Source organism: Dermacentor silvarum, chromosome 11 (assembly GCF_013339745.2).
Source record: "Dermacentor silvarum isolate Dsil-2018 chromosome 11, BIME_Dsil_1.4, whole genome shotgun sequence".
NCBI lineage: Eukaryota > Metazoa > Arthropoda > Arachnida > Ixodida > Ixodidae > Dermacentor > Dermacentor silvarum.
The window spans coordinates 29,003,505-29,030,202 of record NC_051164.1 but is presented as its reverse complement, the minus strand read 5'-3'; the positions used below and the strand labels follow the sequence as shown (position 1 = coordinate 29,030,202).

The window sequence follows — 26,698 nt, the reverse complement described above, 5'->3', positions numbered from 1 at the left end:
GCCGCTAAACGGAGAAAGTGGTTTTGCGGAAATCGCAAGTTCACTGCCATGCATTGTTGCAGCAGTGCTAATATGCTTTATTCTTGAAAGTTTTAGACAGCTTCACGCGTTTTGCTTCAACAAACGTTTCTGCTCACGTGTGGCCAAGTGCGTACGGTAATGCGGCTAATGGCGACGTCGTCTGCTTTTCGTAAGTTGTTTGTTTACGCGCGCTACCTGCGAGCAGCTCGCCGATAGCGCGTTCCGCAGGCATGACACCTCAAACACAGCGCCATAAACGAAAGATTTATTGCACTCACTCGACAATAAATTAACATGACAATGTAACATGCTCCATGCATGAGAAACGAAATGAAGAGGAACCTAACACAGGCATTCGAGCCCCGGAATGTAAACCGATGAAACTGTTCAAGCCGACTTCTTGCAGTCGCCACTGGCTTTGCCTTCGTGGTGAACTTCGATAGGGATGAGGTTGGTCTGCTTGTCTTTCTTCTTGCGAGGTGCCTCAATGGCCAGGACACCGCTGGGAGTCAGGTGCGACTTGATGGTCTGAGGGTCGACGTCTTCGGGCAGCACGTACCGGCGTGTAAACTCCCGCGAAACGTAGCAGCCACGGTCGTCGGACTTTTCTTCGTGCTTGCCGTGAATCACGAGACAGTTGTCGATAGTCTTCACAGTGAGCTCTTCGGGCGCAAAGTTTCGCGCGTCAAGCTGAACGGCGAACTTATCTGGGTTAGTGCAGACGGTTGACGCAGAACCTCCCCTCATCGGGCAGACCTGGCGGTTATGGTTCTGCTGATTCTGCGGTGGCTGGAGGTAGTACCGCTGGTGGTAAAATGGAGGATCGAAGAGCTCGCCGTCGAGGTAGCTGCCGCCTCCCAGAAGACGGGCTAGGTCCGACCTTTCGCTCAGAAGAGGGAACAAAGACATAACTAGTAGCGAGTAGAAGCAGCACACTAAACGTTTGCAGTCAATGCTCACGGTCTGTCAAGCACCTACAGCACGCTTTTATACACCCTGCGCGTGCTTCGACTGTTTTCTGGAATATTCGGGCAGCGCGACGCAATCGTCGAACGCGGATTGGACAATGCCAATCACGTGCGCATGACGCTGCGGTCCTCGCTGTGTGTGTGTGTGTGTGGGGGGGGGCGTTTCCAGAAGATTTTCGTGACTTCTTTTCGGATTTTAATAGCTTTGCGGTGCGACATGCTGACCACACGCAACAATATATTTTCATTGTAGCGTTTTCATACCCATTGTCATATTATGCTACGAATGCCCAAGGAGAATCCGCAATTGCTGAGCAACTTTACCCACTTTAGTGCTGGTCAGTCTGCTTCAGCTCGGTAACAGACGCCCAAGCGCTACCGCATGCGCTGACGTCGAGGGCACTGCCCACCCAGACAGCCAATGAAAGTGTTCGCACTGCTCTCGAAAGTTCTTGTTTCCCCTAGCAAACGATGCCATGCGCATAAATACCGGTGTCGTCTGCTAGGCGCGTGCACCGAGGAGATCACCGTACGTGGCCTCATCACCACAGTTTGATACAAGATGGTCCGGCTGTTGTTCTACCCATTGTTTAGCGATGACCAATTCTTCGCTCCTCCGAAGGATCGCATCGGCGGTGAGCTCGTGACAGGATCAGAGCACTGCAAAATCCACGATTTGCTGAAATGCGCGTCGGAGAGAAGCGAATCGCCGTTATCCCGTCTGAAGTCGATGGCGAGACGCCGCAAGCGCTGAAGCTCGATCGGGCTCGGACGTTGAAGAAAGACTGCCTGCAACTCTGACTCCAAATTCGCCGTCACTTACAACGTATGCGGTTACAAGCCTGAAGAACTCTCCGTTAGGACTGTGGAGAACAGCGTCGTCGTCAGCGGCAGACATGAAGAGGAGAACGAGGACGGAGACGCGAATTCTCACGGCGCTTTGCGCTTCCGGACGGGGTTGATGCCGAGACGGTCACCTGCTCGCTTTCTGCCAATGGCGTGCTCGTCATCGAGGCTTCGAAGGCGTTGCCTCCCAGCAAGAAGGCCAGGACGATCCCCATATTCGTCGAGCAGGCAGTCGACCACTCGGCTGCCGTGGCTGAAACGCAAGAAGCCGTTGAAACGGCGCCGAGTATATGTTTTCCTAATTTTAATTGTGTATATAATATAGTGCATCACTGGCGTTCGCTTCTTTCAGTTCACCTGTATTTATCTTTCGTTCATCAATCGCGCCGGCAGTAGTGTCATTAAACGTACGTTAATTATTTTCAAACAAGTGTCTTCCTTCTACGCAGACATTTACACAGGTATGTGTCAAAGACTTCAACACACTAAATGCGTAGCAGATCTGGCTCGAAAGCACAGTCGTTATGCTAACAGTCGTTACCTTGCTGCAATCTGGAAAAGAACTATCAATCAATCATTTTATTTCAGTTTTTTTACATAGGTAACTGAGGTTAGCGAGAGAAAAAGCAGTCCAAACGACTGCTTGACAAGCCTCACCAACCCTAGGAAAAACAAAAATACCGAATGGCCCAGCAGAAGGCTTGTTATGTGCCTCTTCTATTAAACTGAGTGCCCATTCGACTCACGCCTAAATGTGCACACTGTTTGCAACACACGTCTCTTGCAGCCATTTTGCAAAGAGGCAGCAATAACTATAATAAAATAAATATTGCAGAGAACTCGCAGTTCACTAGCACTCTGAAACTACCCAGTCGTCGCTGCTGTGTTCTACCACATAAGCACAGCACGAGTTTGAGCAGCTCAGAAAGACATTGCTACGGTGCACTCCCGAGTATCTCCATTACATGCTCATTGAAGTGTTCGCACTAAAAATGCACAAAGATTATTCTGCCTTTTCTGTGAGCCTTTGCAAGTTGATTGCTTTTCAAAAGAACAACCCAAGCTGCTCAAGTGGTAGTGGTTAAAACGCAGGCAAGCTTTGCCATCACTTTGCCAGAACAGCGGCATACTCAACTCTCTAGCAACAAACCCCCACCACTGCCAAACAAATGTGCTGATCAGGAACCCAACCTCGTACGGGTGTGTGACAGACTGGAACAGGCTTGCAACAAAACACTGTCCACCAGAGGTGGACAAAAAGATCGTTTTCACACTGTGGAGCTTCACGTGTAAGACTTCGATACTCAGCGTAGGTCAAGTCATTGTCCCCCTAAGCAAATTTACTCTCTTCCTCTCTCTTTGTGTGACAAGCGCAGATTGGTTGTGATCTCACTATACAGAAAATAAAGTTGTTTACCACTACCCACGACATACACAGACAACATACACTAACCAGCAAAGTTCTCACTGGAGATCCAGAGGCACACATACAAATGTAGATGCTGAACCACAGATGGGCCATGTGTATATATTGAGCTGCAATTTTATATAGTCGACACCCAAGCAAACCATACTTACCTTATACACTAAGAGGCAAGTCATAACGGAGCAGTACAGTCATACTGGTGCAACACAAACAGCAGTGGTAGAGTGAACATTTTATTGAAAATGCATAACGGCTATAAGGAACACAGCAAATAGGAACCAATTCCTTAGTTCCTAATTTGAACATCATAAGAAACTGCGACATATGAGTGGCACGAGATCGGCCAACTGGTGTCACATGGTCACTTTCAATCGCGCTTGGGTTCGACTGGGATTAAGCTCGACTCGGATCGAGTGCAGCTGCATGGTCACTTTTGATCGCGATCTTGCTCAATATGAATCGAGACAATCACAATCTGTGCCTGGTGATCAAGCCTCTAGATCGTCATTGTAGGCTGATGACCATGTAGTTCTGAGGTTTGCAGATGATCAGCAAATAGCCTTACTCACAATGACAAATTAAAGATTTTCTTGAAAAAGAAAAGTTCTATATTACAATTTTTACAGCGTATTAGACAAATTTGATAAGTAGTTTGGACCCACTAATGACACCTGATGCACTGGAGCTCACCCAAACTCAATTTGATTGGGTATTCTAGAAGCGATCATTTTTTATTGCGATCAAGAAATTCAATCCGGATCGGGCTCAATCAAAAGTGCCCATGTGGCACTGGTACTAGACAGCCACGCTGACGCCAGTTACATGACATGTTGGAACCATGTAGCAAGCAATGGTGGCATACCGAACCTAGGATCCTTAATGAGCAGCACTTTCAACACTTGGCAAGGTCCACATTCACACCGGTTTCATGTGTTGACACTGAAGAACTTCAGTAAGATCAGTCTGGATGTTGCCGATCATGATGGCTCTCGGTTTCATGCATCGACACTGAAGAACTTCTGGAAGATTAGTCCGCACGTCTGGATATTGCTGATCATGATGGCTCTCAGGCGCTCCATGTACTTGAGGTCCGCAGCGGGCGCCTTGAACTCGCGCCACAGCTCGCCAGTCGCGGGGTTCTTCTGCGTGAACAGGGCCGGGCTGGGGACGTTGTTCCGCATGTACTGCCAGACATCCGACAACACGCAGAAGACCTCAAAGGGGCTCAGTAGCGGCAGCACCTCGCCGAGACTGTTCATGGCTGGTGGGAGAAGCTGGCCCAAAGACATGATGCGTAGCACCGTGCGGGTGGTCTCGAGGTGCTTGGGGCTGGAGGCGGCTGCTTTCTCCTGGCAGTTGCGCCAGTGGGTCATCGCGACAGCCATGACGGCACGGAGGAGGACGCTGCAGTAGCACAGTGACGGCCGCACTGAAGCCACCAGTCGCAGGAGGTCCCACAGAATTGGGTGATCCACAAACATGGCCTGAATGTGAAGGTCACGCTCGATAGTTACCTGAGAAAAAAAGTAAAAGAAATGTGATTGTGGGCTTTAACGACCCGACAGAGCACCGAGGGTTATGCAGAATGCCATGGTCGAGAGCTCTGAAATGTTTTTTTTTTTTATCACCTATGGTTCCTTAAACGGTCTAGGCATTTTGAGCTAACAAGTGCACGGCATACGATCGTGTCTGCTAAGTATTACATTCCTATGCGCCGCAGAAAGAGCGTAAATTTCAAACTAAACGCCGCGCTCCCAAAGGTAGAGTCGACAACTGTCGTGCAAGTGCGCCTAATTACATGGCAATGCTGCGACGTCGCTCACAGTGACACGTGACTTCAAGAGTTATGCAAGGCAACATCAGTTATCTGCTTCAATAGAAGAACTTAAAGTATTAAAGAGAAATAATAAAACATACAAACCGAATGCCTGTGTGTTCTCGTTTTACTTTGTACCGTAGCAAGAGATGTATGCACTTCCGTTTTGTCTGCTTGTTCCCACGTCGTGCAGTCGCGCACGCAGAGAACAAAACTGTCATTTTTTACCATGTTACGGCACGCAATCGTGCTCTGCGATCCACTCGAGTCTGCCTCAGTGCTCGTGTAGCACTAACTTATACCGCTAGTCAGGTGTTCTCATCCACAGCGCGCAAAATCGTGCGCTGCGCGAAGCGAAACCATCAGCGAAAGTGCACTGCGCAGCAGGAAAGAGAGAAAAAAAAATTACCGTAAATGTCATCCAAACCCTTCGGTTCTCGTCACGAAACTTTACCATTGTTAAAGGGACAATAAAGGAGAATACTAAGTCGACCTTGATTAAACGATTAGGCTTCTGTAATAAAGAATTCATCAACCGTAACGAGAACACAGCATTTCTAAGCGAGAAAATGACGAAAATAGAAAATTGGAGTGTCGTCACCTGTTGTGGATTCTGGTACCTCTCGTGTGAGGCCACCACTGGCTTCTTAGAGAGAGTGGCCACATGAAGATCACGTCACCTCATCACTTTGACAATGACATGTTGGTGTGGGTGGTTCAAATTGAGTAGCAGCAGCAGCAGCGGGATTTTTGGCAGCAATGATTGATTGGTTGATAGGTAGATAAATAGATAGATACTAGATAGATTTACCATTGTACACTTATACAGATGGTAAGACAGTGGAAAAAAGGTGCTTCTTGGCAGCTTGACAAGGTCTGCAGCCCCTTTTTTCTACAGGACAAAGGGATTTATTCGCACACAGGAAATGATGATAGACTTCTAGATGAATAATCTGTTGACTTCCTAGTTTCCTTTAGTGTCCCTTTAGGTGCAGGCAAAAAGTCCAAAAATGTGTCCAGAAAAGCATGCATTTTGTGAAAACAAAGGATTTGTTTCCACCGCATATCTCGATAGCAAAAATTTTTTTGCAGATTCGAAATACATATAACACTGGGGTAGCAATTTTGCAACTTGTGTCCGAAAATACACAAATGTAAAATGAGGGGGCATTGGCAGAAGGTTCCATCCATTGAAATTTGTCCGCTGCCACACCGTATCAAAACTACTGTTGTAGTGGGTGATATCAGAGTTATTGGAAGCGTCTATAGCACTGAAAACACTGCTGTCGCTCTCAACGCTCTCATGCAGAAGCTAATCATCTTCGGAGCTTGATGACTAAATCAAATGAAGACGGGTGCGGCAACATGCGACTGGCAGCCACCATTTTTTAAATCTCTGCTGGACAAACTAAACGAGGTCTGTGGGCCCCCTAGCAGACCAAAGAGGGAACTCGGCAGAACGTCAAAACGGTTTGCATGAGCCCAGCCCGTTACCTCCACTTTGAAAGAGCACCCTAACAGACTCATACAAGAAACAAAAGAAAAGAAAGTAAAAATGCTAATTTCATCACAAGGAAACATTACGAAGGATCATCACCTTGAGGAAATCTTCATCTGGCCAAGGAAGCCCGTTGAACATGACGTCTGATGATATCATCTCGACTAGGAGCAGTGCAACAATCTTCATGCCACCAACAGGGGAAGTCCGCGTGGGTGATGGCCTGTCATTGCGCCACGGCAGGGCACAACATGCGGTGATCGCTTCCAGCAGGAGCTGCTTGTTCAACGCCACCTCTTCATCCGCGATGGGTGGCGGCGGAGGCACGCTCCGCAGCCCAGAGCCAATGACACCGACACGCACTATGGACGAGTGGCTCTGTGGGAAGTTGATGGACGTTGCGAACTTCTGGTTTTCGTCAAGGAGGTGCACAAAGCGAGGTCGCCGCAGGGACACCTCACTGCTCCGCCGTGGACGAGAGCCAAATCGCCAAGAAACCTGCGATGATTGATTAATCAATTGGTTTCCAAGGCTGCTGACTGGTTATAAGGGACATGGCAGTGGCAGGCTCTAGATTAAAGGGGTCCTGAAATTCTTTTACAGTAAAGGTATGGGCAACGCATTACAAGTCTACTGCACAGGAAATGTGCTACAATGGGTAGATCTTGTACCAGTGCTGGCACCAGCACTTGTAGCTTTCCCCTCCATTCTGTAATGTTTAGCGCACTGCAAGTCTGGGCATGACAATATTTCTCCACCAAGTCTAGCAACAGCTGCGGGTGTATGCTGGCGAATTCCAAATAATGTGTACAAATAATGACATTAGACAAAGACCACATATCCAGTTGCAACCTGTGTGTCTCTTTTTCACAAGTAGGAACATGGCAACAGCCATTCAAGAGATTACTGCAAGAGCCAGCGTCATTGCCACTGTCATCACAAGATGACAATAGAACAAGTTTACATGCAATGTTCATGCACTGTTCATTCATAATGGCATAGAAAGACGACTGGAAAGCTGTGAATTAGACTTTGGCCCATCTCGCATCTGTAAGGGGCGAAGGGTGCAACAGAAGGTCCCTGGGCTGATGTATATGGACTTCGTAGCGCTACTAGTGGACAATGCAAGTGTAGGCGGGGCCTGCCAATTACCATTTCGGTAATTTTCATGAAAAATTCGAGGTCCTAAATAAAAATTTTAATTCCTAGTGCTTAAATTTCTCTCTTAAATGCAACACATTTCATTCAAATTGGTCCAGCGGGTGTTTCATGAAAGCATTTCAGTGTTTTAACGTATCTGAATAAGGAAATTGGAGTTGGCTCCAAGCTAAAGTTTCTTCTTAAAGAGCCCCTCACCAGGTCTGGCCATTTTGAGCTGGCAAGTGCAGTGCATATAACGCTCACAAACGATCGTGTCGGCAAAGTATTACACCGCTACGCACCGCGAAAAGAGCCAAAATTTCAAACCAAATGCCGTGCGCCCTTCTCCTCGCAGGCGCCGTGCCATGCTCCCAGCTGGAGAGTCGATGTCATTCACACAAGTGCGTCTTCGTAAATGGCAGTGCTTTGACGCCACTCACGGTGACATATGACTTCGAGAATTATTCACGGCAATATCAGTTATTTATTTTATCTGTTGCTTCAATAGACAAATTAAAGTTTAGAGAAATAATAAAACATACAGTCGAACCCGGACATATCGAACCCACATATAACGAATTATTTTGTATAACGAACAGCAGTAAAATCCCCTTGAAAATGTTTGTATAAGATTTCAATTTTATATATAAAGTTACCCATACATCGAACTTTTTTGTGATCCCCTAAAGATTTGATGTATCCAGGTTCGACTGTACAAAATGACTGTCTGCGTGTCTTTGTTTTACGTTGTACCTGTCTGCTTGTTCTCACGTCGTGCAGTCGCGCTCACAGGGAATGAAACTATGTCATTTTCTATCATGTTCCAGCACGTAATCATGCTCTTTCATCCCCTTGCGTCTAACTCGGTGTTCATGTGGCACTGTGTATCATACCGCTAGTCTGGTGCCAGCGGTACAACGCCACGAATGTATTGCGGTAAAGATCCACAAGCCAAGCCAGCCTCTCCAAACATGTGGGCACACTGAGGGATCCATTTCACAGAAGCAGCCAGACAACAACGCAGGTGTTCTCATGCACAGCTTGCAAGATCGTGCACAGAGTGAAATGAAACAAACGCAACAGCTCACAGGCTCCCACGCGAGACTGTCACTGGAAGTGCGAAGAAAAAAGAAGAGACGGGACGTGTAAGTATCCAATTGCACCGCCCAGGCAATTTTCGGCCCAATTTCCTTGGAAAACAAAAGGCACCCGTTAGAATCTGGTAAATATCATAATCAGACATTTTGTGCTACCGTTATTACTTGAAAGTCTTCCTAGGGCGGGCTGAAAATAGGCGTTTTTGAAGGGAGGCCACATGTGTTCAATGCATTCACCGTCCCCAAAGCTTCACCGAGACAGACGCTGCAGCTAGAGGGGTTGTTATTGGGGGTCACTATACGGGTCAGGCGTGTGTGTGCGGACTGGTCAAGTTCGATTCATCAAGCGAATGCCAATTTTAGTATCGAAGTAACTAATGTTTGCGGCGATAGAAATGCATGGGCGCCGGCCGAGACCTTTGGTTGGGATCGAATTAACCGAAAAATTGAATTAACGAAATTCTTCTGTATTGGATATAAAAAAGGTCGTTTTGTTTCAGATACGACTTCATTATAAGGAGGCCCGACCGTAACAGCTAACTCCTTGACGTGCAGTGAACAACGGGTCATATAAAGTGGACATTCTCACCTTGTTGTCAAGTGCCCCAGAGAGCAAATTGCGGAGTGACAAGTGTTGCGCGACTGAGCGTGTGCACAGCGTTGACAGCAGACGGAAGCAGACGCAGGCAGCCGTGTACTTGCGCGACGGCCCATAGTGAGTCGGATTGCAGACGATGGCGAAGAAGTAGGCGACGGCTGACGCAGCCACCTTGACCACTGCTGTCGGGGACATGGCCTCTGGCTGCACAGACGTGGAGAGCAGCTCCGCAACGGCATCCACGTACGTCAGGTCAGAGGACAGCTGCATCTGCTCAGCCAAGACCTCAGCGAACTTGCAGACGGTGCTGCTAACACGCAGACCAACCTGGTGGAGAAAGAAGCATGACAGAAGGCCAGGTTTCACCATGTTTGACTCCCTTCTTGTCTTTCGTGTTTTTTGCGCTGTTAAATTATTAAATTAAATGTTAAATTATTGTAGTGGAAAGTTATTTCAACACTTTCCTGCCCGCAGGAAAAGCAGCAGCGTTTGGGTAGTCTAGCAAATGCTTTTGTTCCTATCACACAACACGCTTGAAGCTAAGGTGTATAATTTTAAATTGTGAAGGAAGGAATTCTGTTTTCGTTGCTACTTGTCCCAAACAACATGTTTATTAAAAAGAATTAGAAAAAAACTAAAGAAATTTTGTTAAAAAGAAAGTTGTACAAAAACGGCATTGTTACTCCACACGAAAAAAACTAAATAATTTCAGGATATACATATTGAATGCAAGGGACCTGTGCAATACTCCAGCAAATATAAGCTTTCTATGTAAGGAATTTCTACAGATATATAGGAAAACGTTAACCCTAGTGATTAGCCTTAGCGCGATGCTGAAGTTGACATCCGGCTGTCTTTTGGTGCAAAACTCGACTCCCTGAGCGGCCGCCAGAAAATGATCTTGGCCAAAGTATGCTAACACCCTGCAGATAAAAACTGTGACCTTTAGATGTGATGTACGATGTCCCACTACCTGGCAAGGAATGTAACACTTTTTATGTTCTTTCAGTATTTATTCCAGTCCTGTAATGACCCATTGTAGGGTTCACAGTATCAATGAATAATAGAATAACAGAACATGCAGGATGTCTTTATATCAGCGCACGGCAGCTCTGAAATTGTTTGGTGAAGAAAGCAAACTTCATACTGAAATTTGACAAACCGAAGTTGTCTTCCATGTCAGGGCTCTTTCCAAAGTTCAAAAAGTTGCACACAGATGCAAGAGAATCGGTAGAAAGGCAATGTTTCCGTGGATGAGTGGCATAACACCGACACCAGCTTGGAAACTATGAGCACTGATCACACCAACCCTTCTCTGGGGGCGCTTTAAAAATACACAGGTGGCGAAAAATGAAAACAGAAAAGCGAAACAGAGTAAATAGTTCCTGATTAACCCAATCAAAAGCACTAGCTGGCCAAGAGTGCCCAAAGAGCGGGAAAATACAAATTTGCAACCATCGATAGCGGGCTGTCGTTGGTAGGGGAGTATGAATACTGAATAGCAGATTTCGAATCGAATATCGAATTCCAGAAAATTTTACACGAACCTTTATGCTCCCAAATTTTAAGCAACAAACCTAGTGCTGCACATGCTGAGAAGGATAATCACATTACTTAAACAAAAATTACACCATCTTCCCGTAGGGGAACCCCGAGTAGTATGCGAAGCAGCCATGGGGTCCGACTCAAGTTCCCATTAGTTTTCCGATTGGCCTGTCGCTGCTGCCGTTTCGTGGCAGCGGCTCGAGCCCTCTTCTCCGCGGCGCTGTCCACGGTGCTGACACTGGCGCTGTCCGTGGCACTCATTGCGGCGTTGCGGGCGGAGAATGAGAGGACGAAGTGAACGATGATGAGTGGGTGAAGCACTGGGGGATCATTCGGGCAAAACACCGGAAGCGTTCTCCGGAAGCTGGCTTCCGGTTCCGGCTTCCACAGTATCAATGAATAATAGAATAACAGAACATGCAGGATGTCTTTATATCAGCGCACGGCAGCTCTGAAATTGTTTGGTGAAGAAAGCAAACTTCATACTGAAATTTGACAAACCGAAGTTGTCTTCCATGTCAGGGCTCTTTCTGCCGGCACATGCGCAGTAGGGGTGTGGACGCCGCACGGCGGAGGGAGGGAGGGACATAGCCCCGATCATAAGCTGCTTCGCATCTAATAATCTTGCTAGCTATCAGTTTGCAAGCAACAGTAGGCACTGTTGATATATTCTAGGAACTATAGCGCCATCACATAGACTGTACCTACATTCGCTGCCCCCACTTGCTCTTGTTCGCTCGGGAGACGCTTTTCTTATTTTGTTTTGCGATTTTAGGTGCCACAACCACAATTTGATTATGATGCACGTAGTAGTAGGGAGACTCTGGATTAATTTTGACTACCCGGGGTTCTTAAACGTGCCCCCAATGCACATTTTTGCATTTCGGCCACATGGAAATATGGCCAAACAAGACGGTAGGGCTAGCTCGCTGACCACTGCAGCCATGGCCAGCAGCGCTTGCGAACCTGGCTGCAGCTTGTCATAGTACACTTATTTTGGACTGCGATATTAACGTGGGCTTAAATTAACGTGGACATGCTGACAAGTTGTCATGAGACAATGCACTATAAAGTGCGATTTTCTCTTCTACTGTAAATTTCTTCATAATATTTCACTGTGAGAGAAAGAATGGTCTGAGGATCAGAAATAAAAAATTATAATATAAAAATAAAAAATTTCAACCAAATCAACCATTTCACAGTTGCGTGCTCTTTAGCAGCTTTGCCGTATGACCTACTTATGAAACGCAATACTTCTAGAAAACTTCTTGAAATGACTTGAAAGGCGTGTAGACTTCTTGGCTTACAGTCGACTTCCATTAATTCGACCCTGACGGGATTGACAAAATTGATGGAATTATCCAGTGGGTCAAATTAAACACGAAGACGCCAAAACACACTACTGATTCATTTGGAAGTACTTGCCCCTATCCTACCACACCCCCGAATCAAACGCGTGCACAATTTCTATGAATCCAAAGTAGTAAACTAATGTAGGAAAGACATTAAAGCTCCTAAACAAAGTAGAAACATAACACGCACCCGATTTTTTAGCAAGACAAATTATTGCACAAAGGCGGCCGATTTTTTAAGGTCAGCTTCGCCAGTTTGGTTAATGTTAGCTCTGCCGCAATACACCCATGTTATGCGGTAAAGCATACGACCGTTGCGAAGGTTATTTTGGGTCCAAGTTTTTTTTATTGCGATAGCAATTATATGGACACTTCTACCGGATTTCTGCCGTCGGCGTTGCCGTCGCCGTGAGGTTCCGTATAGATTTCAAGGGCGATAAAAATCGTCGCCGCGCGCCGTATGCGCGAGCGAAAGCGCGCGGGGGACGCGCGCTATCACCGAGAGCGAAGCCCCCCGCCCCCACCCGCTATCACGGAGACGGAACGCTCAGCGGAAAGCAAACGTGACCGTCGCGCGAAAGACCGTGGGGGTATGGGAGGGAGGGAGGGAGGGAGGCGGGGCGGCGCTGTGCTCCGGCACCAAAGGCGTATCTTGCCACTCAATCTCCCACGCGAAAGCAACAAAGCGGGAAGAGGGGGGGGGGGGGGGGGGGGGGGGGGGGCAGCTTCTCCTCTGCCCACAACTTTTCCTTTGCGCTTTGCCACGGGGATGCCGGTCGTCCACACCGTCTCTTATCTCCACACGGCTCTGACCTTTGTATGCGCTGTGCACTTCGCCGCTCAGTTTCCGTTGAACCGATAGACCGTGCGAACCTGCGCTTGCTGCCAGCGTTTTGACAGTCGTTGGCTGCGGTCATTCAGTGTGATCTATTCATGTTTGCTTGTGCGCGCTGACACCACGATTGTTAATTCAGTTAGTAAGCAAATGTGTCCAAGTTTATGCAGCCGATAAAACTACTATCCCTACTCCGAATAGCTCGCTACTAATTTGCTATCGCAATCGATGCTTTGCCTTTCGGGCGAAACTGCGACATTAAAAAAAAAGGCGTAGTCAAACATTGTAGTCAGGTAAATACCATAATCAGACATTGTGAGCTATGACTTTTGCTTGAAAATCTTCCTAGGGCGGGTCGAAAATGGGCATTTTCGACGACAGGTGACGGGTGTTCAACACATTCACTGTACCCTTAGCTCCACTCAGACAGACGGTACCACTAAATGAGTCGGTATCAGGGTCACTATAGGGGTCAAGCGATTGCGTGCTGACTGGTCAAGTTCGATTTATCCGGCAAAGGCCAATTTTAGAATCTAAATAATGAAAGTTTGGGCCCATAGAAATGCATGGGCACTGGCCGGGGCCTTCGATCAGAATCGAATTAATCGAACAATCCAATTAAACGGAGTCAAAATAGCGGAAGTCTACTGCATCCTGAAACTTCGAAAAAACATTTAAGGCAAGAGGTGTTTGAAATGTTTTATTGCGATAGCAATTATACGGACACTCCAAGCGAATTTTGTCGTCGCCGTGAGATTCCATATATATTTAGGTATAGGTATGCTATATGCCACACCATGCTATATGAGATGCGGTAAATGCAGGTTATATTGACACACCACTCTATCACTAAAGTTGCTCATACTAGGTCTTACATTCTTGATAAAATTATTCCTCAGACTTTAGAGACTAGCAGCCCACAAACAAATGTCATGAAACAAAACACTGACAGTGCATGTCTTTTATCTGAAATCTTCTCAGACTTATATAGTAAAGTGTGAAACAATAACAGAGCTCAAACCTGAAAATGATGTAATTTTATTCGCACGGCTGTGCACAACCTCCGGGATCGGCCCAGGAAAGAGGTATGAAACATACCCGATACAGAAAAGTGGTGGTAAAGTCGCTAAGAAAGACATTAGCCTATATAATTAACAAATTTTATTGTCCAATGACAGGATTCAAACAGAGGACCAGTAGCACAACGGCTCATTTTTACTTAGTCAGCTTACGTTTACTTCAGTTCATACTACCACTACAGCTGTGGGTCTTACACCGTGTATTGTTCTATCATGTTTCTTAGAACTTCGCCCTGCTTCGCCCTATTGGCGAAACTGTGATATTATTTTATAACTTCCACGGCAAGAGCGTATTTATCATTGTTTTTTGACCGAGAATACTTTCTTGTACGTTTACAATTAGGTTTCTCAATCTTGTAAAAATGTTTTAGAAAGCTTTGGTTTCTTGTACATTAGAAAGTTGCATTGCACTAGCTGACCACACAGACCAAAACCCAGCCACTTAATTGTGTTTAGCAAAATAGACGTGGATTGCATGAATGTAGCCACAATGAAGGTGCCAAAAAAAAGAGGAAACAACATGCAATTACGACAGGCAACAAAAATCTACTTTTCTTGTGACAGATGTGTTAATATACCGAACAGAGGTCTCAGAACAGAGGTTCTCCACCTAAATATGTGTAGAGACTGCTCACTTGCTGACATTTCTTGCAACGCATCAGAAGAACGGACTCGTGCACTAGTTGGTACGTATTGCATTATGCAATGTGTACTTCAAATGGGGCACACAATACGACAGAGAAGTTTGTCTTCATCTCCGTCGTCTTGCGTGACCCGTCTGAGATGCACATACATCATGTAACGTCACAGGTTTAGTCACGCAAAGACGACAGGCAACTTTTTTTTGGGCAGTAGCATATGCTTGCAAGTACAAGCAATGCCAGACTCTCCCTGCATAGGATATGCAAAGTCGGACCTATGCTGAGCTGCATAACAAGCTCCCATTGTTCGGTCACTTCAACCGCGCAGCAGTGATCTCAGGTTAAAGCAACTGGTCCACGAATGCGAGAACACAAGTTCTAATCCTGCTGTGGGAGTTTTTTTTTTTTCTGCTGAAAAAAAATTTTTATGATCGTATAATGGTTATTGCCATTATTTCTCACCTAAAAATTATATGTGGTTACTGGCATTGAAATAACTGGCAAACACAGATAAAGGCCTAAATAAAGTTCTCAAAAACTTTCTTCAACAAGTTTTCTAGACCACAGTTTTCTAGACAACAAGATGACGTTAGCACAGCTGCCGGCGATTTTATTTGTCAAAAATGGATGCGCAGTAGGCACCAACTAAAACGGAACGGAGCTCGAGGGAGCTGACACTTACGTGAGAGTTGCCGCTGAGTTTCTTGAGATTCTCGACCAGCTGGGTGGGGTTAGGGACTCGGCCTGATCGCAACTCGGCCATTAGATGAGAGATGGTGTGGGTCAGGCAGTTCACGTGAACCACCTCGACCTGGTAGATCAGTGCCTGCGTGCAGAGGACCACCACTACAGACTCCACTCCTTTTATGGACTAGCCGCAGTTTCAGCAAACGCCTGTATTTACTCATGTAAAGCTCGTACGTTTTTTCAAGATTTGTTTTATTGTGTGCGGGGTACTGACTGAAGCTTCGAACTGCGCTCAGACAGCTATGCAAATTAATCCAACAACTGGCAGCCAGTCAGATAATGAACACAGAACTTTACATTATCCGACTGATTTTAAGGACATGAATAATGCTTTAAAAATATCTGAGTAATTGGGCAGTCCAAAAAAAAAAAAAAACGAATTGCAACAAAAAGTCGCAGTTTGCAATACGTAGTAAAGTTACAAGTTTTATAATATGCATATGAGGTGTGGCAGAATAGTAATGGGACTGGCAACACTGGGAGCCATCTGGCAGCGATGCAGGTGCCCCCCTTCGCATAATTTCTGCATCAGCCACTCCCAGACGCTCAGTGAAAGTGTCAACCTCATGCGATAAACATGCGACCCTAGAGAGCGTGATAGGCAAGGCTGCGTTTTTGTACTGCGCTACGAAAATGGAACAGCAAAATTTGGAGCAATGGTGTGCTTTCAAAGTTGGTGTCAAACTTGATGAATGCACGAGTTTGACCTACGAAAAGTTGCAACGAGCCTTTGGGGAACATTATTTATCAAGGCACAAGTTTTTCGGTGCCACAAAGCATTTTTGAAAGGCCAGGAAACAGTGAAAGACTAACCTCACTCAGGGAGGCCTTTAACATCATAAACTGAGGAAAATGTGGAAAGAGTGAGGGCTCTTGCGAGGTCAGACTGTCGACTAACACTGAGACTGATAAGTAGTGTTAAATTTGAATTGTTTTACCCTTCACCAAATTTTGACTCAAAATCTGGGCATGAGAAAGGTGTGTGCCAAGGTGGTGCCAAAAAACCTCTCCATTGAACAGAAAGACATTTGAAAGAACGGGTACCTTGACCTTCTTGACAGGTTAGAAAATGACCCAGGATTCTTCAGCTGTGTGATCACTGGTGATCGATCACGGATTTTCAAGTACGATCCAGAAACAAAACATCAAAGTCAAGAGTGGCACACTGACACTTCTTCTCGACTGAAGAAAGTTTGATTGAGCAAATCAAAAATCAAATCAGTGCTGATTTGCTTTGACAGTAGGGGGATTGTTCGCACAGTATTTGTGCCCAAAGGACAAACTGTCAACCAAGTTTTTTATGAAGAAGTCCTTGAAAGGCTCAGAAAGAGGGTACTTCGCGTCAGACCGGACATTTCGGCCACTTGGATACTCCACGATGACACCGCCTTCTGTCACACGGCCGTGTCCATCAACCAGTTTTTGATGAAAAAAGGAATTCCAGTGGTTCCTCAGCTCCCCTATTCACCTGATCTTAGTCCATGTGACTTTGTTTTTGTTCCCCAGGATCAAAACCCACCTGAAGGGGCACCATTTTGGTAGTGTCTAAAACATCCAAGGGAGCATAACCAAGGAGCTGGAGGCAATTCCAGCTTTCCAGCACGCTACAATAAGTTACGCCTAAGGAAACTACTTTGAAGGGTATAACATTTATGTATAAAAATAAAACAAATTTATTTGAAAAAAAAAGTCAGTCTGATTACTTTTGTACCACACCTCGTAAACTGCAGTAAGCAATTGCTTCCTAACTAGATTAATAAGCACATTGTCTTGTGTACAGGCAAACACAAACACAGGTCTCACTCGATGACCATGAACACTTGTCAGAACGTTGGCGTGATGAAGAGCGGCAGCAGTGGCGAGTGAATTTTCCTTTGTGCTGCCTCTCACTTAACTGCAAACTAGGCGCGTGAGAACACAGCGCATCAGAAGCCATCACGTATCTCCGGCTGCCTAGCCTTCGAACCCACTGCAGATTACTTCCAAGATAGGGTGCACATGGCCACACCCAGCTGCTGCCGTCGGAATAAAAGAGTCGATGTGCACTAACCACCATTAAAATAAAATTTATCTAGAATTTCACGTTGGCCAAGGCGATGCGTTTCATGTTCACCCACTGCGCAGTCTGACATGTGTTGCAAGTCGTCATGAAGAGCAGATATTGCATGCAGTGTTCAGTCTGCAACACTGCCAGTTTAGACTGTGCTGCACAAAAGCAGTTTGGAGTTTCACTGGCTTTATGCCCACATGTGAGCTTGGGTTATCAACTATTAAAAGCATGCAGTACATTTCAACGGCACCATGTGCTGTGAAACAGATAGGTGAAGATGCTTATCACTATTGGCGGTGATAGCTGTGAATACGACGCGCAACAACCCAGAATGTGATTTGCTGGCACTGGAATAAGAAACTGAGTGCGTGCCACTGTTTTCACGCGAGATGTGTGGGCAGGTATTGCAGGGAAGCTGATGTGGCGAGCGGCTACTGTTTCCGACTGCGCACGTCTCATACATATTTTTTTTTACATGGGATCTAGCGGCCGGAAAACGGATCATATGAACGCAGTTTGGCAATGCACTATGATCCTTAGGTCATGTTTGCTGTTCTTTCTATGTTTATTTAACCAAAAATGTTTGCTGAAATGTGTGGCCCATGTTGTCTGCCCGGCAAGACAGCGACCAGCACATACTTGGTGGCCCAAGCTAGTTGACAGCTTGAGTCACTGAGTGAAAGAAGTTGGATACAAATGGACAAATCGGAAAGAAGGTAAAGTTCTGAAACAATGTCCCCAAGAATGCTAATCACATTAAAAGGTTTTCAAGGAAAAATTGAGGGTCAGTGTACATATTTCTTGGTGATGAAGAGAGCAGCCATTTTATTACCTGAAAGAAGAGCAGCTCAGTGGAGCCACGGATGCGGCCTAGCAGGTGACTGAGCACTGTGAGGGCTGTCTTCTCCTTGCGGTGGACACAGATGAGGGACAGCGCGTTCCAGAGCCACATGGTGCGGGGCCCGCAGCGTGTCCGCTGCAGCCAGCCACACAGCTCTGGTAGCCGGGCTTCCAGCGCCGACAACAGTGGGATCTCGGCCGCTCCTGCAAACACCCGCTGCTGCATCTCCAGCAGTACGCTGTCCAGCAGCATACCAGCAGCGTTGGGAACCTGCGTTGGGAGCCATCAACTGCGACTACCATCGACAGCTAAACGCTGGTGTCAAAACTTCTATCACTATGCATGCGAAAATAGCCAATCATCAAGTTACAACACTGTACGGCGTCGGGATGACACAGAGCGCAGAGAAGTATGCTGCATCAAGCAAGATGAAATGTTTTTGTGCGTTTGTCAATTGTTCTTTTAATGTTGTTTTGTGTCACTGGACACTTCCTGGGCAAGACAGCAAAGCCGACGATGACTTTGGCACAACCAACAACTGCGAGTTGTCGAAATTTAATTAATGACAAGCTTTAGTGCAGCTTCGTCGACAAAAACAGTCACCATGCGATGGGCCGTTGAACAAATACATTACACCGTAACGCGAGTGCGGCAATGTCTACGCTTGTATTCATATTTAGTCGTGCTCAAAACGAATCCGAACATGCTCTGCAAGTTGAAATGCACAAACTTGAGCACTTGCCAGCTGCCCTCATCCAAGTTTGAATTGGGGTCACTGCTCTTGGCTAGACTACTCGGCAGACATCGCTTCCTGTTGAACTACTGACAGCACTTCAAAATGCGCAATTTGGATGTGGCTACTATTTGTTGGTCAAGCTTGTGCAGGACAATGCCGGTCATAGCATGGCCAGACTGGAGCACATGAGCGTTAGTGCACACTCCAACCCTGCCGTGGCCATATGAATTTGAATGCTGATGTCGATTGGGCACTGCTTTGATTATCAGGTTCGAGCAAGCACAGAGTTCAAGCAAGGAGTTAAACAGGCGCACATCTGTTGCTGTTCAGAAAATCGTCTCGTTTCCATCGTAGCCCACGTGGCTGGCATCACCAATTCTTGTAGGAAGCTGAAACAACCTCAACGCCATCTGGCCAGCGTCCGTGGCCATACTCACTCTACAGTTAGCCACCACAGTTGCATGTAGCTGTGTCTGCTGCGCAACATAAATACCACAGCCACCGCGGGGTGCCACAGCAAGCCCGCTGAGGACAACAGCATGCTCCGATTGGTCTCTGTGGTTAACATGGCTCCAGGCACGTGGCAATCGGTTCGAGCGCCTGGAACCGGTTATTTGGTTTCCAAGTTGCACACCTTCGAGGTGTGTTGCCATTGTGATTGGTTACGTTAGAAATCCTTCCAATGCGAGTCCGCAGTGCGGCATTCATAGCTTACCAGATATGGACGCTGCCGACATACTCGCATGAACGAACATAGAGACGATGTTTCGTTCGACCCTCGAAAACTGTGCGATTGCTGTAGTGATAAGTGCGAAGGGAAATGTGCTACTTGTCAATCGGTGCGAGAAAGCATGGCCGCGCATAGCTATCTAGTACACTGTAGCACAGCAAAGGGAAGAGGCACCATACAAAATCAAACTTGAACTGCGCGTCACGGTGACATTCAGCAGGCGGAGCGTGGTTGGAACACCTTGCTTCACCGTAGCCTTCGCAGTGCAAGGCATTAAAGAAGCTGGAGCACAGTGTAGGAGATCAAAGGCGATCTTTGATTGCCAATAACTCTGCTTCTGCTGAATGCACTGAAGTGCATTTTGTTGCAAAGTATGTCTGAAATAGTCTATTTTAACTGCAAATGCCATTCTCGACTTCAATAAAAAGTGTTTTAGGGCCGCTTTGAGCAAGATCAAATGTTTGACACAAATCTGTGATAAAAGCCTGTCCACCTCGACACAGTTGGTGCCAGCAATGGTCCTTACCGCAGGCAGTAGTGCCGCGGAGAATTCGCTTTCGCCAGATGCAATGTCCAAAATCTGGCCGAGGAAGCGCAGATCACCTGAGCCGCTCTGCACAATGAGGATAACGGTCAGGCTCAGCAGGTCTCGAGTCCCGGGGATCTTGGCCGACTCCCACTTGCTCATCAATGTTGACAGCTTGTTGAGTGTGTCCGCTGACACTGCAATGGCAGTAGGTGGTCAATCAGCAAGTGTGGCGGTCACGGCAAGCATGGTGGTTAGCCTTGGAGAATGCCAGCAAACTTGGAAGTAGAAAAAATCGAGAAGACATAGACAAAGTGACAGGAAGGTGGCTGGACTAACAACTGAACTTCATACATGAAAAACGACGTCCCCCAAGTCCGCACTGAACATGCGCAAGGCCTTGCGCATGTTCAGTCCTCGCACGTTCAGCGAGGGCTGCCCTCCCCCCGGGTGATGCCGAAGCTAAAAAAATTGTGTTGGCCATACCGGTCTCGTTGACCACGTCCGAGAGGTCCTTTTCTTGCCTTCGGCAACTGAAAATGTATACTTGTGGTCGACGACTGAACAAGCCTGTTTGAACCATCTGGCAATTTTGCACGCCCACAAAACTCTCCCGCAAAATCAATTTGGATCAGATTGCTGACGACTTCATTTCCAGATCAAGTGCCCGAACGAACACTTTTTCAATGATGGTGAAACTATCACATCAGACAACGAACTGATGTATTTAATTCGAGAGAGAAAGGCACCAACTTACAAGTCAAAGCAACCCACCTGGCATAGAAAACAACGCAAAAAAGTAATACAAAGGAATGAACATGGGGTCCATAACAGCGCAAGCAGAGTGAGGCTATTTGGGTAAGAAAAGACACGTGGTTGCGCTATTTGTAAAACTCCATATTCTATCTGTGCATTTTCCGTATTCATTTTTATTCGTGGTATGCTGCATTTGCCGCTCAATAACACAATCCATGTTGTTCCTATATTTGAAATCGAGTCCTTTCGCGCTTTTGAGATATCGCTTTCCTATTTATTTATTTGTTAATATGTTTATTTATTTGGGCACCTGATAATTTTTACTCTATAATCTTTTGTTCTGCCTCCGGAAAATAAACGAAACCAGTGGCAAAAGGCATGCTTTGACATGTAATGAAACTATGGCGTTATGGATCACATTATACGTACTTATGCTAATAATTCTAGTCATAAGTTGTGTTCAGACATTGTTATATATTGTTTAATGTTTACCATAGGTTATGTCTTATCTTCTCAATAACTGACCTTTCGCCAGGAAAAGATTTCTTGATTGTATCTTTTGTATTAAATCTTTTACAATGTGTTACATTGCTTTTTCATAGACGTGTACTTGTGCGACTTAATACGCATAAAACACATGTATCTCCCTAACGTGTTTAACTGAATCCGCTGGTTGCATGGTGCGAGGGGACTGAGGCTGTAAAACTGGATTGTCTGCTACTCTGAGGTCTTGCAAATACTCATATAAGCTCGTCACTTCAGTGAACAATCTTGCGACGTCACACGAAGTTTCCAGTGTAACTGTTATCAAAGGTAATATATATATATATATACGTGGCATTCGGAAAGTTGGACAGTCTTTTTCTCTTGTCTTAGCATTCGCGCTTTTCTTTGTGTAATGAATGAATTAGGAAAGAATGAAATAAAGAAATGGAATGCAAAATCCTGCACCACACATAATACTCATGTTCACTGCACAATTCTGGCATCAAGTTTCCATCTACTAATCTGTGCACAAAACTAGACGGCTTTTAACCCTGACACTGATGGAGGTACTGCTGTCAAGTGCTGCAGCTGATCATTCAGGTAGACTGCCAAAAAAAATTAAATTGTGCAAGAACTACCGGAGGTGCTTTGCTGTAGGCATTGAGATCACTGTGGCCATCTATTGCCCCGGGGCACACAGTCATCGAAATTTTTCCTGTGAATGTCTCGTCATATTTACTTCGTCTAATGTATTGGGTGGGCTCACGGCCCGAATAATGATGGGTTACTGCAAACTAGCAAGCGCACTGTAATGAGAGTTCTAGAATGATAGGGACCACAGCTAGCGTCATGGCACCGGTACCAAGCTGTCCCTAAAGCTTTAAAAGGATGGTGAGGGGGAAATACAATCGAATGCCTCTACAACAAAGTGACCTGTATAACGAATGATTTCGGAGGCCCCAAGCACTTCATTCTAAAGGCGTTCGACTGTGTTACATAGTCTATGTCGGGTTGACACATAATACTGGGCCTCTTCGATTATGAGTCCCTGACAGTCCCGAACTGCTTGGGACTGCTGTGCCGCATTCGATTTTGCTCGGACAGCTTCCGAAGCTGTGCCCACTAGTCTGAGCATTGACAGAAGCGCGTTCGTTTTTTTCATGGACCGGAAGTTCCGAACTGCCCGCGGACTGTTGGAGCTGTCAGCAGATGTTTGCTCAGAGAAGCGCAAGTAGCTAGCAGACGACGGCTGTCTTAAAAAGATGCGCTCGGTGTTTGAGGCCATGTTGTGAAAGAGTTGTGTGCTTTTGCGTACTTTGCGCGCTCCAGGCGGCAACTACGGTGCATTGAGTTATCGCTTCTGTTACATCGGTGCTTTGTGTGCCATCATGCAACTTTTTTTACGAGCCGTCTAACTGCTGTAGCTTTAGTCTTCATGTTTTTTAAAGAAAGAAGCACAGCGATCAGGCGCACATGCTTGCTTTTCTTAATGTGTTTCGCGAAATCTGTCATGCTCATTGCTATATACGCAGTAAGCAGCTAAATTTTGCTTTTCAGGTAAGTGAAACTAGCGTACATGCGAGGAATCATATATTGCATGTGGCTATTTCACGCCGGTAGCTGGGGTGGTATACAATATATAGGAGCTTTGCGGATTGTTGTTGACATACTCGTATATGTTGATCCCTTCTACTACCAAGTTCGAGCAATTGATTTTTGATGTGCAGGATTAGTAGACGGGTACACGCGCTCTCTCTTAGACACGCGTCAGGCTTTTAATTAGCAGACGGTCTCGCGAGATTTGAGGATGTCGGCAGGTGCTTTCTGCATGAACAGCAACGTGGCACGACCATGATTTCGGAGTCTCTCCACAGCAATTTTAGGGCCAATAAATAAATTTCACCACCACCACGATTTTGCTTACGTCCATATGGGAATTCCGCTTAAATTTTTCAGGCTAGCGCGATGTAATAAACTGCACTTGGCGAACAAGTTCTATGTGCTCAGGCTACGATCACAATGTGCTAGCTTCATGGTTGCGTCGGCGACGTGGCCTCTGAGACTGCAGCATTTCGGAGACCACGCTAATAAAAACGCTGGGTAGGGGGCTATCTACGAGTAGCAAAGAGCAGACGACGGCAGCCAGGAGAGTGATTTCCAGTCGCGGTGCTTTGACCGAAATCTCGGACAGAGATTTCGGTCAAAGCACCGGACAGCTGGATCACGTGAATGTGACGCGCTCTTCTGTCAGGGCTAGTCAGACCGGAAGCCGCGGACGGTTTGTGGACAGTCCGTGACTGCATAATCGAAGAGGCCCACTGGTGTAAGTGAACTATTATGCAGTCTATGTCGTGTGACCTACCTAACACTGCTGCTTCCTTGGTTGCGCTCATGCAAAGTGTAAGGTAGAACAGGAGGAGAAAATCTGCGGTAAGGTATGGTAGTGCTAGCAATGGTTGGTGTTCAAACAAAAGATGCCTCTTAAGTCACGTTTCGACAAGGTGACCCTGCATTCGCCCTGACGAAGACAAGCTGAACCGCTGGCTCGCGAGACATGTCTTGCTTGACCACTGTTGAAATCAAGCCTCCATCTGTCTGTTGCGCCTAACGTCTGGCGTAGACTCACAGACTTTGGTGAACTCGGAGACGACGGCGTTGAGCAGGTGCTCGGACATGGAGGCCAGCTGAAGCAGGAACGGGATGGTGGCGAGCTGCTCGCGCGTCGGGTTCACCGCGAAGCTCTGCTGCATGAGCGCCACCAGCGCTCGTCGTATGTCGGCCGCGTGCTGGCCGGCCAGGTGGCCCAGGATGCCGACGACCGAGGCGAGCTTGGGCACGTTCCGCTCGACGGCGCCCATCGCCTCGTCCTCGTGGCTGATGAAGTCCTTGAGGCCGCAGGCGAGCACGCGCGTGATGACCGTGTGCGGGAAGCAAGAGCCGATGTGCGCCACCACCCAGTCGAAGTGCGGCGAGTGCTGCACCGACGTCTCGAGCAGCGTGTCGATGCACTTGTCCGGGTTGGTGTCGATCAGCGTCGACAGGCACTGGGTCGTCAGGTCGATCAGCGTGCGCGTCGGCGGGCACGCCATCCACATCTGCAGCACCTCGGGCAGGCTGGACGAGTAGTGGACGATGCGACGGTCGGCGTACTTTCGCGTCAGGTGGCCGAGCAGCTCCAGCGACCAGCTCGATATGATGGGCGCCCAGGCACCCAGGTTGCTCTCGATGAAGCCGGACAGAACTCGCTGCACCTCTTCAACAGCCACGTCGCGCTCTTCGAGCTCGACGGGCACGCCAGTCTCCTCGGAGTCGAGCCGCATGATGTGCCGGTTGACGGCGTCGTCGAAGAGGTTGTGCATGTACTCGAGCACGGCCTCGCGCGCCACGGGCAGTGTCTTGAGCAGCCGTATCGCCGCCTTGGCCACGTCCGAACCGCGAACCTTGCTGTCGTAGCTGGAGGTTCCCGCGAGAAAAAGCCGCAAGTCGTTGAGCGCGTCGGCCGCCGCATTGTTGCTGTCTGCGTGCGAATGCATCACGCTTGTCATGCTCCGTTCTCAGTTTGCTACAAACCGACCTGGCAAGCGCATGGCGCGATAAGCGCTAGGTGGAGTAGAACTCGTGGAAGTAGCCTCCGGACCCGCACACTTTTCAAACAACACGAAGCCAGACGCCAAAATACTGCCGCGCATCCAAACCATTCCAAACAGCGAAAGTAGTGAGCAGCGCGTAGCCAGCGTAGCGAGGCGATTCTCCCGCTAGAGGGGCTGTCGGTATTGATGTCAATCGTCAATCCGGCTGTCTCTCTCAGATCGAGTAATTACCATCCCCTAAAAATCGTACATTTCAACTCTATGCAGGCGCTGCTCTATGTTAAAAATGAAATCCAAAACATGGATATATGTTTGTTATCTAGAAAAGTATTCTGTAGTATGCGTTTGGACCATGCTTATTTGTGCACTGTCTAAAACCCGACGTCGCTGACGTGTTTTTGGCTCGAGAAATCAATTTTGCCAAAAGCATAGCCTTTAAGTAGAGTGACAGTGTACTAGAATAGCTTGGGTAGTGGAAAGAGCGCGCGGCGCGGCCTATGGGAGAGCTGTTGCCACTTCTGTAACTGCCGCGCGTGGCGCTGGCGTCAAAAAACCGAGGAGATCGCGGCCGCAGTAGCGGCTGTCAGTGAGGTTGCGGACGCAGTTTCTACGTCTTTTACTGCGTTTCCGACACGTTATATTTTCTTGCGCTATCGCAAAATCTATTTTAACGCCTTCTTCTGATTTCCACTATCTTTGTTTACCGTAGAACAATAATCGGTGTCAGATTCCTTTACAAAATTGAGATGCCATATACCGCCTCTAAATTTTTACTTACACAGGTCTGGTCTCGCTGTGTCACCTCTATGTTCTTTTTGCAATGCACCTGAATTCATTGATCACTTATTTTTTTCCTCTTGTGCCACCGAACATGATACTTATTAGCGCAAAACTCGAAATAAAAGACAACAGCGAAAGACGAGAGGAAAGGAAAGAGGAGCGCTACTGTAAACACCAACTCGCCCAACAAGAAGTTATTCTGTTGTGCCACCGAATTTTAAGACTGATAAAACACTTAGAAATTTCATTTCGAAAGACTAACCTCGCCAACGATTCTCTCTTTTTGGGGTGACTTCACTGGGACACAGCCACAAGGATGCTTTTCTTGGAGTTTACAATTTCATAAGAGGCACAAAAAGAGTACCTTGGTGGATTTCTAGAATTATAAATTATTCCTATTATTTACCTTTTTTATGTCAAAATTGTTTTATCTTAAAATTCTTTATGGTATTTTTCTAATTTTTCCTATACAAATTTAGTTTTTGTTTAAATTCTAATAAACATATATAGTTGAAATCACCGGATTCTTGGCATCCCCCGTAGTGGGTATGAGCCAACAATTGGGAGATGAGATGAGGTTGCAAGAGCCGGTAC

General features: G+C 46.8%; 2 protein-coding genes across 2 annotated transcripts; both read right to left on the bottom strand.

Annotated features, from left to right (window-relative positions):
* Window positions 1–270: 270 nt before the first annotated feature.
* Window positions 271–1,043, bottom strand: LOC119433219 (alpha-crystallin B chain). The gene has a single exon (XM_037700373.2). The coding sequence runs from the start codon at window positions 928–930 to the stop codon at window positions 409–411; it is 522 nt and encodes a 173-aa protein (XP_037556301.1). The 5' UTR covers window positions 931–1,043; the 3' UTR covers window positions 271–408.
* A 2,438-nt stretch (window positions 1,044–3,481) lies between these two features.
* On the bottom strand, window positions 3,482–25,454 carry LOC119433217 (integrator complex subunit 5). Its single transcript, XM_049658943.1, has 7 exons — window positions 24,361–25,454; window positions 20,493–20,689; window positions 18,492–18,770; window positions 15,545–15,688; window positions 9,402–9,737; window positions 6,675–7,073; window positions 3,482–4,775 (listed from the first exon to the last, which is right to left on the bottom strand). The coding sequence occupies exons 1-7, from the start codon at window positions 25,277–25,279 to the stop codon at window positions 4,257–4,259; spliced, it is 2,793 nt and encodes a 930-aa protein (XP_049514900.1). The 5' UTR covers window positions 25,280–25,454; the 3' UTR covers window positions 3,482–4,256.
* Between the last annotated feature and the right edge of the window lie 1,244 nt (window positions 25,455–26,698).

What these genes read in the sequence shown, in the direction of transcription:
- LOC119433219 (XM_037700373.2), bottom strand. Translation starts at nt 930, where the DNA reads ATGTCTTTGTTCCCTCTTCTGAGCGAAAGGTCGGACCTAGCCCGTCTT.
- LOC119433217 (XM_049658943.1), bottom strand. Translation starts at nt 25,279, where the DNA reads ATGACAAGCGTGATGCATTCGCACGCAGACAGCAACAATGCGGCGGCC. An exon ending in CCGCGGCACTACTGCCTGCG is followed by an intron (nt 18,771 to 20,492) that starts GTAAGGACCATT and finishes CTCCCAACGCAG; the next exon opens with GTTCCCAACGCTGCTGGTAT. An exon ending in CTGGGGCACTTGACAACAAG is followed by an intron (nt 7,074 to 9,401) that starts GTGAGAATGTCC and finishes CAATCATCGCAG; the next exon opens with GTTTCTTGGCGATTTGGCTC.